The 14,712-nt window shown below is 41.1% G+C and overlaps 1 protein-coding gene across 1 annotated transcript; it reads right to left on the reverse strand.

Annotated features, from left to right (window-relative positions):
• Positions 1 to 1,038: 1,038 nt before the first annotated feature.
• Positions 1,039 to 3,054, reverse strand: b9d1 (B9 protein domain 1). Its single transcript, XM_077213248.1, has 7 exons — positions 2,858 to 3,054; positions 2,679 to 2,747; positions 2,307 to 2,415; positions 1,966 to 2,062; positions 1,800 to 1,862; positions 1,430 to 1,497; positions 1,039 to 1,300 (listed from the first exon to the last, which is right to left on the reverse strand). Exons 1-7 carry the CDS (start codon positions 2,918 to 2,920, stop codon positions 1,173 to 1,175), a joined length of 597 nt encoding a protein of 198 aa, XP_077069363.1. The 5' UTR covers positions 2,921 to 3,054; the 3' UTR covers positions 1,039 to 1,172.
• Positions 3,055 to 14,712: the final 11,658 nt, after the last annotated feature.

The following is a 14,712-nucleotide window of genomic DNA, read 5'->3' on the forward strand; positions in this document are numbered from 1 at the left end:
TTACATTTATTACAGCTCCTCTCTCTCTAGCCTGGTAATGGTCATTTCTAAATACGAAAAGTGCTGAGATTGGTTAGCTGGCCCAGTGTGATTGGCAACGCTTGGTGCGTGTTTGGGAAATGTCCCGCCCCTTCATAACCGCGAGTTCTTCTCTAGTGTAAAGGTAAAGAAGGATGGCGTCAATTTCAAACCAATTCGAGTCCGATTCAGACTCTGACAATGTTAACAAACGAGGATTGTACTGAATGGATTTCACTGAACGTTTCAGAATGGTATGCATTTTTTTCTTTTTATGGATGTTATCCACCATTTAATCATATTTGTCGGAAAACTATGGTAACAGAGTAATTAATCACAAAATCATGGTAATTTTCCTAAGGGGCGATGAACAAAAGCTAAAGTAAACACTACATCAATACTGTAATGTTAGTTAGCAGGCTAGCGGAGGCAAAGCTTTGCCTTTTGTTTACATCATAGAAACTAAAGCTTATAAATGGAACTGTTAATAGAAAACACAACTACAAATAATAAGACTAACTAAAAAGTTGTGATCCATAAAAGATTGTCCTGACAAAATGGGAATGGCTAAGTCTTTCAGAATCTTTTGTGCATATAGCCTGCATATTGTACTCTCTTCTGGAAGCTGTTCTCTGTAAAATGTGCAGCGCACAGACAAACGTTAAGGTTATAATGTTCAGGATTAAGTATAATGGACCCATTTCAGAGATTGTGAATCGTATTATCGGTCATTCACATCGTAAATCCTGTATGTACATTTATAACACTATACACTGTAGTATTATATCACCTTTGCACTAAATGATAAGAAACTAGTTAACGTCTGGCAGCGGCAGGAACTAAATTTAAAAATAAGGTATTTCTCGTTGAACATCATTTAGCCTAAATTCGATTTATATTCGAATGCATTATTTTTTTTAAATGGCCATTCCTAAAATGAAATCTGCAGATTGGAATATAACTCGGGCGTGCAAATTAAAGACAAGCAGAGTTATTTAAGTCAGAAATGGTTGACCCTACTAGACAGACAAAACAATATCAGTTTATTTAAAAACATACAAAGATGGTTAAACAATATAACATGTGTAGTTATAAAGCAGCTACAAAACTAACTGAATAAAGCAACTAAGATACAAAAGAGATCCTTAAGGTTATCAAAGCTGTTGTGGTGTTCTTGCAGGTGTATGCTCTATTGATGTTGTGTCATAACCCAGCTTCTTCATGTCCTTAGTCACAATGTTGAATTGTAGCGTGACACAACCTTGTGAGCGCACCCTTGTGACTGCAAATAGATCAAACTGAATCAATTATGGCTCATAATTACACCATTTTTGAAGACTCACTATGATAATAGATGGTCAACATCTACTTCAAGGTTTCATTTTAAGTCAAAGGTTAAATTAAAGTTTACCTTCTCTTCCCTCTCCTTGAGCAACAACCTTGGGATCTGTGAACTCTGGACGCCTTCCCATCAGCCAGCTGAGTACAAGATAAAACATGTCAGATACAGGGCCTATCATGCAAATCAATATTTTCACGTTACATTGTAGTTGTTCATTTGAAACTGTCATATAAGTTGCACATTTAACTAAAACAACTTGAATTCATATCAATTCTTGAGGACAAAAGGGAAGGGCAACAAGAAATGAAATTCAGATCACAACCCTAAGCTGGTGCATAATAAATTGGATAATTTAAAATTTTGCCATACGTCTGCATTTCAATGTGTGTAAAACACTGAGCAGTAAATTATGAAGAATATGTGAGAAATTAGTTATAACCTTGTGAACTTCTGCAGTCTTGACGTAGACTCCGGAACAAACATAGGAATGGTCTTGGTGTGTCTGGAACAGAGAGTATTCACATGTAATTGTACATTTCAGACACACCTCAAGCATGCTGGCTGCTTTTGTCACATTATGACACCACGATCTCAGAGTGACTCACTTTCCAGGTGTAAATGGGATGTGCACGGCTCCATAACCTCTCACAATATCATTTCCAAAGGTGTCTGGGCCATACACACTAACTACAATCTGGGGCCCTGGAGAAAAAGAAAATGTGAAAAGATGAATGTGTGTGTGTGTGTATATATATATATATATATATATATATATATATATATATATATATATACACAGCTAACCTGATATTTCAATGCATATAGTGATCACAATTAAGCTGCATTACAATATATGACATAGCAAATTTTGTGCCGATCTTCAGACTAATATTCCGCTCTACAATGCAAGCATATTATTGTAACAACCAAAACAAGGTGCACTTACAGCCAAATGGGTTCGTGCTTTTGAATGTGATGTCCAATGGGAAATTCCACACCAAACTCTGAGATCCTCTACCTTTTGATGTTATTTGAGAAATGCCCTCTTCCAAGCCCTGGGAAAAGACAAACTTACTGTTGTTGAATATATAAGAATAATCCAAAAGCTATATCACGTCACTAAAGAAGAGTAGTTGCGACTAAAACCGTAGAATCACTACTTTATAAAGATGACAATTACTTACTAATATAGAACATTTATTATCATTATTCAAGTTAAATATGAAATAATGAATATATTATATGTTAATATATAAATGTTATAGCCTTGATTTCCGTTACTGTAAGACAGGAAGTAAAGCAGGTTGATGTCACTCACTGATGTGGGCGCCCAGTCGTGTCCATAAACAAAACAATACTTGCAGTACAGATCATCATATTCTGGGAACTTTAGACAAAACACCACATGTAATTAATCAAATAAACCCACGTTAACGACAGGCTTCTCACACAGTTTACTGCATTAAACTCGGCCACTATAAATCACTGTTAACTTACATCAGCTGCTTCGATTTGCCCGTTGATCATGAGAAGAAAAACAGCTGGATTGTTTGAGGTCATTTTTACACCATTAACACCCTGGAAAACATTTAAATCTCACCAAACAGCATTCGCTGTATTGAAATATCAGGTTAGCTGTAAATGAATTGATTCCCGTTGTCAACAGATCTCTGGCTGCTATGGACGCTTTAAGTACGGCACGCAATAAGGTCCAAAATTGCTAGAAAAAACGCGTTTGTAAATTGCCTTTCCACTAGGGGGTTGTCGTGGACATGAAATTGGGGCCGCGTCCGAAAAAATCGCATACTCTCAGTCTTGAGTAGGTAGTTATTTTAAATAAGTCATTACTTCACGATAGCAATGTTCAACTACAAAAAAACAAAAAAAAAAACAGTTATAGTATGAATGTTTGTAGTATGAATGTAATCCAGGAGTAGCCTACTACCCCACGGTCAGTGTCACTGTCAGTGACCCCACTGTCAAGCTCCTGAAATTTGCAGACGACACCACTGTCATCGGTCTCATCCGAAACGGGACGAGTCTTCTTACAGACTGGAGGTTGAACAGCTGGCTGTCTGGTGCAGTAATAACAACCTTGAGCTGAACACGCTCAAAACAGTGGAGATGATCGTGGACTTCAGGAGGAACAGCTCAGCACTCCCCCCACTCACCATCATGAACAGCACTGTGGAAGCAGTGGAGTCATTCAGGTTCCTGGGCACTATCATCTCTCAGGACCTGAAGTGGGATAATCAAATTGACTCCGTTGTGAAAAAGGCCCAGCAGAGACTGTACTTCCTTCGCCAGCTGAGGAAGTTCAACCTGCCACAGGAGCTGCTGATTCAGTTCTACTCAGCCGTTATTGAGTCTGTTTTCATCCATCCATCACTGTCTGGTTTGGTTCAGCTACAAAATCAGACATCAGGAGACTACAACGGACATTCCGGACTGCAGAGAGGATCATTGGTGCCCCCCTGCCAAACCTCCAGGACCTGTACTCTTCCAGAGTGAGGAAGAGAGCAGGTAAAATCATCACAGACTCCACTCACCCTGGACACAAGCTGTGTGAACTGTTACTGTCAAGGCGGCGACTCAGATCACTGGCCACAAGAACGTCTAGGCACAGGAACAGTTTCTTCCCACAGGCCATTTCCCTCCTGAACAGTTAACACACCTCCCAAGGCATATGCCTTTAAGTGCAATACTCCCACTGTTTAGTGCAATATCCCACAACTCAGGTGATACTTATATGTACATTTATTTATTTATATTATTCAAAACACTGTAAATATGTTCATAATCTGTAAATCTGAAAATGACAACTATTCTGACTAAACACAACTGTGATACTTTTATTCTCATATATTTATATTTCTATTTTTTATTCTTATAATTTGAAGTATTATGTTTCTTGTTGTATTTGTATTTGTATATGTCCACTGGAAGCCTCATTACCAAAAGAAATTCCTTGTGTGTGCAAGCACACTTGGCAATAAAGCTCTTTCTGATTCTGATTCTGATACATTAGACATGTTGTCATTACCGTGTTACGTCGCTTCACGGTCATTCACATCACAAATCCTCTCCCGTGGCATCATGGGACATCATCAACACTTCAGAATCTCGCCGAAGTAGCAGGTCATCTGGGTACTTTTTGCATACTCTTTACTTTGAATTTGGACATAGGCTACTTCTTTTGTCACACGTCACTATGTAGTAGGGAAATTTGCTATTTCGGATGGAGCTAGGGCCTATATAGGAGTAGGGAAGTACGCTATTTCGAATGCATACTATGAAAACGGCACTTTCCGGTTTTATGGATAAAGATTTCCGGTTTCCTGCATTGAAACTAGCTCTTTCTCTCAAGAGAATCATTTATTTGCATGATAAACGTGTTTATTTTTCCAGAGGAAAAATAAACATTCCACATTCATAGATAAACTACAAGTCAAAATGATGGACACACACAACTTAATTTGATTGTTTTTCACACAAATAATACATAGCCCTAAAAAGACAGAAATTTTGAATAATTTAAATGACTGGTTTCTCATAGATATGTCCATGTAGACCATATGTATGTGCAAGTGTGGTTTTTGTCCCACTGGTTCCCCCCCTTTTTTTTTACAAACCTTACAAAAATGTTAGCACTTGCTGGATCTGGCATGTTTGGGCATATTGGATGTTAAATGTAACTCTATGATTTGCAAAGGAAACAATTTGCAGGGAAGAAGAAAGAAATTGTGTATAATTACAGCATGAGATCAAGAGATTTCTAACCACCTCATTCTTTTGGTTGCCAGATCTGTCTGTGTCTGCACTCTGTCCACTATATCTAGTATAAATTCCAACAGCGGCTAAAATAATAAACCAACCAACCAATGGCAAATCACTGTTTTCCCACCTGAGCAAAATGGATAACCATCTCAAGCAATAAACCCCTATGCCCTTACATGATCTGGGTAAGCAAGTAGGCTACTAAATTACTCTCTCACCCTCTCTGTTAAATGAAAATTTACTCTGCACTTTGTTTGGTCTGGATACATTTTCCCTTGTGCAAAGCTCTCATCTTTAGGGAAGCTGAGGTGAGGCTGCATTACAGACACCGAGACCTTGACACTGGAAAAACAAAGAGAGACATCCATTAAATAAAGCAAAAATGGAAAAGTCCCAGTGAGACAACATGTTACGCAGAGAATCAATATACAAATCCATGGATTGAATTTAGGGCTTAGTCCTTTGTTTTAGTTCTACACCCCACCAAACTCTGATTCAAGCTTTTTGTAACCTAGACGAAGACCTGCCTGTCACTTTTTTGCCCTACAATGTCCCAGTTTGAGCTGTCCTTGTCTGTTGCCAATTTTTCCCTCTCTGGGACCAGGTATTTGACATTCAGTCACTATTAATAGCAATAGACTTCTGTACTACTTAGAAGTCCTCTACAGGACCTGTGTCTCCCTTTTTTAGGGCTGAAATAAAGAGTCGGTCTTAAGAGCCGTGGCCGTGGGGTATGTTTTTTTCCCCCAATCCCAACCCATGTGGCTTTTAGGTTGAGCGTATTGTTCTTGTCCTCAATTAATAGCATAGCACAAATGCTTAGTTGTGAAATTTCTCTTCCTCAGATCTCAACATTATGTGAATAGCTGTGTCCATCTGATTGTTTGGTTGACCTTTGCTAGTGTCACCCAAACATGCACCAACTGTCCACACCATAGCAAATGTCATGAAAATGTCATGTGCCCTGGACGGGTTTGGTTGGTGGTCCGAAAGATGATCTTGTGTTTTTTTAAAGACAAGTGATCTCCATTGTTTAGTCTTGAAAGAGCTTATAATAGCATGAGGTCATCCAGTTTATGGTTCAGTCAGTGACATGGAACTTTTGTAATTTTGTTTTAAAAAAAAAAATGTTATTTGTTAAAACGTCTTTGTTAGAACTTATTAACTTGAAAGATATGATTCAGATAGATGTATTCAAGGTTTTCAAGATATTAGTGCAGTCCCTGACCTGCATCTGAAAAATACCGGGTTACTCTTTCTATGAGTGTCTTTGAAATGCTCCGCTGAGACACAACCTGAATGTACGTCATGTAAAATTGTTATCGATTTATTTCCTTTCCTCCAAACCCCAATCATGGTCAGAAAGCAGAGTGCCATTTATTATGAGGTCTGATCATTAATATTGCCTCTCCATTAGCTGGAGTGCAGCTCTGTGACAGCATAATGGCCCGCGTCAGACAGATGAGGGGGTCACCGTAGATCTGCACGTGTCAAATTACAGCAGCCCACTCTTGGGATCAGGGATCTTTCATTGTGACCACTCCCTAATTTTGCGTGCAGAATAAATCTTCCCCACCCAGGCTTTTAGAGGTTTTCCATTTGATAAATAATAAAAGAATGAATTTTGTTTTAGGAGCACATAAATGGTTTTGTCTCGGGCATTACCGTAACTGATGTTTACGGATTTTCTCGGATTGATCTGAAGTTAGACAGGAAATATAACACAGGAAGGATAAAAACATTTTGGTTTAAGATTATTACGATTTTTTAAAGTAAATGTATAGTTTTTTATTTAATTTAGTAAGGGTGCATTAAATTGATCAGAAGTGACAGTAAAGACATTTATAATGTTATAATGTTACATTTCTATTTCAAATGCAGTTCTTCAAGTTTCAAGTTTTATTCATCAAAAGAATCCTGTTTTTAACATTGATGATAATAAGAAATGTTTATTGAGCAGCAAATCATCATATTATAATAATTTCTGAAGGATCATGTGACACTGAAGACTGGAGTAATGATGCTGAAAATTCTGATTTGACATCAGGAACAAAATAACATTTTAAAATATATTAAAATAGAAAGATGTTATTTTAAACTTTAATAATCTTTCACAATATTACTATTTTTTCTGTATGTTTAGTAAATATATGTAGCTTTGGTGAGCATAAGTGACTTTGTGTATGTTTTCTTCATTCATTAGTTCGGAAAGGTTGTAAACCACTTGAACTGTAAAAAAAATGGTTTTGTGCTTTTTTTCTGCTAGTTTTATATCAATGTGCCTATACGGTATACTAGTTGGATGAAACACTTGCATATAGTTGTATTATTGATGTGATATGATTACTTGATTCATTTTGTTAAATTTTCATGCTTTCAGACTATTCAAGCTCTCATCCACTAAGGAGAAGATCCGAGACAGCAGGGACAATTTTTTGACGAAGATTATGACATTTCCAATCATTGCAGTAAAATTCTGTAATTATTTTGTTTGTAGGAACTGTCTGCAACAAGAAAAGTGAACTGACCATGAACATGACCTGTCTGCCATTTAACAATATGAAGAAAGATGTTGAGCCATTTGAAGGTAAGCGAAGTTAATTTGCTGAGGGCAAGGCCTCTGACTCTACAGATCAAATTTAACGACACATTTCTGAGTAGGTGGTCATGACCTTGTTAACTTATGTCTGTTTAAATGAAACCCTGATCTGTGAATTTATGTTCCATTCTTTATGATATTTAATTTATGTTTGGCCCACTGTGCCACTGCCCAGAAGCGTATATGACCTTAGAGTTACTTGAATAATTTATGGGCAGTAAAAAGTGATAATATATGTTCTTCTCAGTATTGATTAGTATCTAAGCCTAACCTCAGGTCACTGATCACTGATCACTAATGACATCATAGTTAGGCGCTTTGCACTAATGTGTAAGGATTATAATTGAATTTTAATCAAAATATTCACTAAATAAATGCCATTGTTAAAAATATGTTATTTGCAATATAATGGGCAGGCTTGATCTCCTTGTTATCCTTATAGGGCTGTGATAAAACTTTACAAAATGATTTTATTATATCTTATTTCATTAAAAATATTAATATATATTTATAGAATAAATATTATGATTCATATTTATAACAATAATAAAAATGTAAATAAAATATATATTTTTTTAAATTAGAAGCAATGACAAATAATAATAATAATAAAAAATAAATATTTTTTTAATTAATATCATTATTATTATATGAATATAGGCAGCTTGCAGAAACATCTTCTCATGCACGACCTTAGACACATCATCAGTGTTGTTTCCTGGAGTCACTGGGTGTTTCGGGTCTTACAACAGACACCCTCGTCCAGGCGACCCGACCAAGGCTGATCAGACCCCGGCCTGTGTCCAAGTGGCATTCTTCTCCCCCCACTGCTTTCCCCTCTTTAACCAGAGCCATCTGGGTGCTTTTTCTGCTGCTTCCACGTTGTTGCCTATGGCTCTTTTTCAGTTAGCACCTGTTATGCCCAGCGTGCCATAGGCCTTGCTCAGGGAGTAACTGGCAAAACCCTACTGCCCACCTCTACTGGCATACACTTGGTCCTCCATCCATTCCTCTGACAATCATCTACCAGTTCATGGTATTTCTCCCTCTTTCTCTCTTGAGCTTCCTCCATCCTCTCCTCCCAGTGTACTGTCAGCTCTAACAAGATCAGATGTTTTGTAGCCTCAGAGACCAAGATGATGTCAGGTCTGAGTTTGGACTGGGTGATGTGTGTTAGGATTTTCAGCTGCCTTTCCAGGTCAACTGCCATCACCCAGTCTCAGGCTGTGGAGAGCAGACCTACAGAGCAGTTTTTCAATGTTTTCCATGGCTTTTGTCCTTCCTTGATGAAGTGAATGCCCTTGGCTGTAGTTTGGGTATATCGGCTGTCCTTGATTCCCATGCTGATTGCCTCAGCGATGGATTTGAGGACCTGGTCGGGACACCATGGATACTGGCCCACACCCAGCGCCTTGGAAGTGCTGCTCAGGGTGTGTTCTAATGTCCCTATTTTGGAACAGAGAGGGCATGCAGGTGTTTCTATTTTGCCCCATGTGCACAGGTTGGATGGACTTGGGAGGACGTCATAGACCCCCTGAATCAAGAACTTGATTCTCTTGGGTTTCCACTTCCAGATCTCCTTCCATGTGAGACTCCGCTCCATCGCCTGCTCCCCCTTCATTCAGGCACCTTGCTGACGCACGGCCATTGCTCTGCTGGTTCGCTCTTCCTCGACTGAAGCTCGCACCTCCTCCTGTAGCAGCCTCTGCCTCTCCTTTCCGCTGGCAGATTCATATCGGGTCGCTGTTAGGCTTCCAAGTCCGGCTCTGCCATGCGCCACTGTTCCAAGGATGGCCTTGTGCTCTGCCTGCTGGACTGCCTTGGCTGCCCTCCACTTCATCCCTGTCCTAACAACAATCCCTGCGCCGGACACTTTGGCATCTCTGGATCCAGAGTATGGCAGTTGTTACCGTGCAACAATGAACTCCTCCCTGACTGAGCTAAAAGGGAGCCTGAGCTTGTTGGTGTTCCCATATAGCCCGATGTTACTTAGGCTACGCGGCAGGCCCAGCCATCTGAGTAGATAGCTGCTCACCTTTTGCTCAAAACCTTCCACCACTGTCATGGGGACCTCATAGATGAGCAGAGACCAGAGGATTCTTGGGAGAATTCCATGCTGGTAGACCCAGCCCTTAAATCTTCCAGGGAGCCCAGACTTATCCACTGTTCTCAACCATCCCTCCAGGTCAACACCGAGTCTCTATCATTCAGGCTGCAGTTGACGACTTCCCAAGGCTCTTCACTGGTCTCTCAGTGACTGACGGGATCTTGTGTTCTCCCAGCCTGAAACAGAATCTGTCTTTAACCTTCCCCTTTGTTAGGACCAGAGACCTGAACTTTGCAGGTTTGAAGCTCATGCGTGCCCATGCAAGGAGTCTCTCCAACACCAACACTTGGAGGATCCACCTGGCTCCTGATACCGCCGTTCTTGTCACTTTGAGGTCGTCCATGAATGCTTTTATGGGAGGTTTCCTTACATTGCCAGCGCAAAGAAGGTCACTGAGATGGTACAGCCAGTGATTATCCCCACCTCCAGCTAGTACCAGTCAGATGTTAGCTGGCCAGTGGAGACTTTAAAGCTGAACTTTAGTCCAGGATGAGACCTTTCACCTTTCGCAATACATGGTGTTTCTCCATTTTCCTTACTCTGTGGCTTGGAGCATATTCAGATGGAGCAGGCTTGGGTGCCTCAGTTCCAAATCGCTCAGCTGCGATATTTGCTATGAGTGGTCATCGTTCTCAATCGGTGTTCCACGTCACCCTTGGCTGTCCCTTCCAGTACTTGGCTTACATCTTCATCAAATTGTTGCCACTCAATTCTCTTGTGGGATTTGGGCCACTGGATCCTTGGTTGGACCGCAGGGGCACAGCCAGCTGTTATGGCTGCAGCTTGCTGGCTTTGGAGGCCATGTGCGTTGTCGGTAGATGCTGTCTCTTGGGTTATAGTGGCAGGTGAACTTCTGGCAGCAGGTATTGGCGACACTTGGAGGCTCTGGCCTCTGGCTCTGGCAAATTGCAACTAACAGAAGTTACGGTGGCCGACAGGAAAATATGTCGTCGTCTCAGATAGCAGAGAGTAGCCAGATACAAAAGATAAATTACAATTTAAAAGATAAATTAAGAAATTAGGTTTACTTAATTATTAAGTAAAACAATGTTATTGCTAATATTATTGTTACTTGTTCATTATTGTGTCAATGTTTTATTCGCTGACTTTAGCAGGATTCTTTGCATGAAGAACAACATAGGAACGAAACGTGTTTGTCCGTTTAGGGCCACTGTAGAAACATGTCAGTGCAAAATGTCTATTTCAATGTAAGGGGACCCGTGGTGTATGTAGATAGAAATGGCGTATTCTAAGGAAAGTAAAACATTATGGTTCATTATGTAAGGCCTTTATACACTAGAGTCCTGCGCGGGACTGTTTTCTTCATCCCGCTCCCGCCCGCGCCCGCCGAATTTCTGACCATTACCGCCCGCTCCCGCAACGTATGTGTTACACTCCCGCCCGCTCCCGCAATATGTATGTCCACTCCCGCCCGCTCCCGCAAAACTCGGAGAATTTATTCCCGCACAATAATAGAGATGCACTGACTTTGTGTCTTCTCCCGTCCCGCAGGAAAAAAACGCGTATTTGTATTGCTATTATTAAAGAGATTCATGGGTTTGTTGGTTTCGTTACCCTGGCCTGCATGTATTTAGATGCACTGATCAGGAAGATGAATAGTAAATGTCAGACTTGCCTTGCTCAGGTTTTGTGCTGTAAATACCCAGTTTGAGGTTCTTTTCCACATCATTGACATCTCCATCATGTCGTTAGGCAACCTCCCGATCCCGCAGGGTTTTTTTTGCCCGCCCATTCCCGCCCGCAGCAAAGTTCAAACCGCCCGCTCCCGCGAGATTTGCTCGGCGGGACTCAATCCCAATGCAGCCATCTATTATACACCACTGAAAAACATAGTTATGTATATGATATTGCATTTCTGTCAACAGATCCTCCTAAATATTACACAATGCACCTTTAAAGGTAAAGATTTTTAACTCTAAAGTATAAGTGTATAATATAAGAAATGGTAGACAGAATCCCTTAGGCAATGAAATCTATATTTCAGGAACTACAGTGCATGCACAGAACATGGCCTGTCTACTTTGAATCCTGGTTTCATAGAGGGAAAGACCGCTTTGAGGCTGGATTTTTCTCTGCTCTCAGACAGGTCTCTACTTATTCCAGTTTTGAACACTGTGTACACTGTGCTAGCCGCTATTAAGCATTCTACAGTGAAGTGCTGGCATGAGATGGAGTTTGTGAGACTCACAAACAGACCGCTCTGCAGCATTTTGCCTTTATTAGATAAGACCTCTGAAAAGAATCTGAAAAAGAAAATGAATCACTGCAACCCTAATCTGAATTGTGAGCAATAGTTTGGTAAAGAACCGGACCATTTACTGTACTATGGCGGCAGCGTGCATTGTTTTTGTGTGTCTTTGTGTCTGTGTCTCACAGCAATAATGCATTCAGCAGAGTCCCTGGTGAAAACAAACACTGTCAGCATCTACCCCTCTCCTCTCCTCCACACCTCACGCTGTTACTGAAAAACCACTCCAAACAAATCCATCTCTCCTTTAGTGTTTATCTCTACTATAGTACCTGGACTCAGCTGCGGTTCATTCATTTTGCGGTGGTGTTTACAACAGTGGCATCAATGTGTATTTCTTTTATTGTTGAAGCACGAGTTAAACAATCCTATTGAAGATCCATGAAAAAGGTTGTGTAGCTATCACCGTGAAAGCAGGAATGAAAACAGCATTAAATAAAGATGAAAATTAAACAACGCGGGGAGCTTTTACTTTAAGAGTAAATATCTTTGTGAAAATCCAAAGAAACAAAGCTATATGTATCTTCATAAATGATTGCATCTCAATTTTACAGAACTAAATCCAAGACACATGCCGTTCCAAATACAACAATCGCTTCTGAAGGGGACAATCTCATTGGCCCTGAAATTAAAATGATTGGAATTCTTTTGAAACATTTTATTTGCAAGTGGAATGGTTACATAACAGGTCTATTTCATACAGCGAGTATAACAGGGTCAAAGCTTTGACACGTCTAGATCCCAGCAGAAAAGAACATGGAGGCAGGTGAGTCTAGAGGAAGGGGTGGGAGTATTAATGCCAGAGAGTTTTGATTGAAGACTGCCGTATGACTCATGTGACTATTATTTCAAAGATTTCATTCACAGTTTTATATTCGCTGCATGTGAAGAGAATTGGAGGCTGCCAAGCAGCAGTGTCTGGGCCGTGTGAAAAGGTATTGCAGTTGACAAAGGAAATCAATCTCTGTGCCTTGTATATGTCATAACTCTCACATGAAATTCCATTTTTCTTCAGTTCTTCCAGTAAAACCTGGTGACCTTGGTAATCTGTTAAAGGGATACTTCACCCAAAAATGAAAATTCACCCTCATTTCAAACCTGTATGAATTCCTTTCCTCTGTTTAACACTAATATAATCTGAAATAAAATCCATTTTATTTATTTATTTATTTTGCCAGTACAATGTTAAAACAACATCGGACCCCACTGTCTCCAATTTAAATTACACTCACCTAAAGGATTATTAGGAACACCTGTTCAATTTCTCATTAATGCAATTATCTAAACAACCAATCACATGGCAGTTGCTTCAATGCATTTAGGGGTGTGGTCCTGGTCAAAACAATCTCCTGAACTCCAAACTGAATGTCAGAATGGGAAATAAAGGTGATTTAAGCAATTTTAAGCGTGGCATGGTTGTTGGTGCCAGACGCCTTTTCAAGTGTGTCCGTAATGTTCTTGATGGCTCTCCTGATGTGCAGTCCCTTCACTCCAAGCATCTTGAGGGCCCTGATGAGTGACTGGCCGACAAATCCTCTGCACCCGAACTCGATGGGATTGTATCAGGTCCTCCACCCCCTGCTTCGGCATTCGCCTGCCAGCTCCTCGTACTTGGCCCTCTTCCTCTCAAAAGCCTCCTCCATCCGGTCTTCCCAGTGGACAGTCAACTCCAGCAGGACCATTTGCCTTGTTCTTTCTGACTCCAGGACAATGTCTGGCCTGACTGGGTCACTGCAATGTTTTCTGGGAATTTGAGCTGTCTCCCTACGTTGACTTTCAGCTGCCAGTCCTGTTCTGTTGCAAGCACCCCCCCTGATTGCTTCAGGCACTGGTGTGGCTTCTCCCCGGCTTTAACAGAGGCGATGCTTTGTCTTGCTGGTCGCTGGTGTCTACTGCAGGCGATCCCAGTGCTGATGACCTCTGTAATGACCCTCAGTACTTGGTCGTGGCACCTACGGCAGCGCCCATCTCCCAGTGCCTTTGGGCAGCAGCTCAAGATGTGCTCCAATGAACCACCTGTCTGGCAGCGTGGGCACAGTTGTGTGTCTGCCAGGCCCCAGCGGAAGAGATTGGATGGACTGGGGAGGACATCATAGACAGACTGAACCAGGAATTTGATTCGGTGTGGCTCAGACTTCCACAATTCTGTCCACGATATCTTCCGGCCTGCCGACTGCTCCCATCGAGTCCATGCCCCCTGCTGCCGCATCCCTACTGTCCTACTGCAGCGGGCTTCTTCCACCCCAGCTCAGACCTCATCTTGGATCAGCTGGTCCACCCAGCTCACTGTGTCGCAGCCGTGACTCAGCCTCGTCTACTGCCTCTTGGGCCATCCACTTCCTGTCAATTCTGACCTCTATGCCTGCTGAAGAGAACTTGATGTCACTGGAGTCTCTGTAGAGTAGCCCCTCTCTTGATCGGGTTACCATAAACTCTTCCTTCAGACTGCTGAAGGGCAGTTTTAGCTTGTTCTTCCTCCCGTACAAGGCAATGTCACTGAGGCTTTGTGATAGGCCTAGCCACTTCCACAGGGAACTGCTGACTTTCCTCTCAAAGCATTCAACGGTGGTAATTGACACGTCATAGACCAGCAGTGGCCA

The sequence above is a fragment of the Siphateles boraxobius genome, unplaced genomic scaffold (genome assembly GCF_051911475.1).
Source record: "Siphateles boraxobius isolate OS27281-9 unplaced genomic scaffold, OSU_SipBor_1 66, whole genome shotgun sequence".
NCBI lineage: Eukaryota > Metazoa > Chordata > Actinopteri > Cypriniformes > Leuciscidae > Siphateles > Siphateles boraxobius.

What these genes read in the sequence shown, in the direction of transcription:
- b9d1 (XM_077213248.1), bottom strand. Translation starts at nt 2,920, where the DNA reads ATGACCTCAAACAATCCAGCTGTTTTTCTTCTCATGATCAACGGGCAA. An exon ending in GGCAAATCGAAGCAGCTGAT is followed by an intron (nt 2,748 to 2,857) that starts GTAAGTTAACAG and finishes TTTTGTCTAAAG; the next exon opens with TTCCCAGAATATGATGATCT. An exon ending in TCAAGGAGAGGGAAGAGAAG is followed by an intron (nt 1,301 to 1,429) that starts GTAAACTTTAAT and finishes ATCTATTTGCAG; the next exon opens with TCACAAGGGTGCGCTCACAA.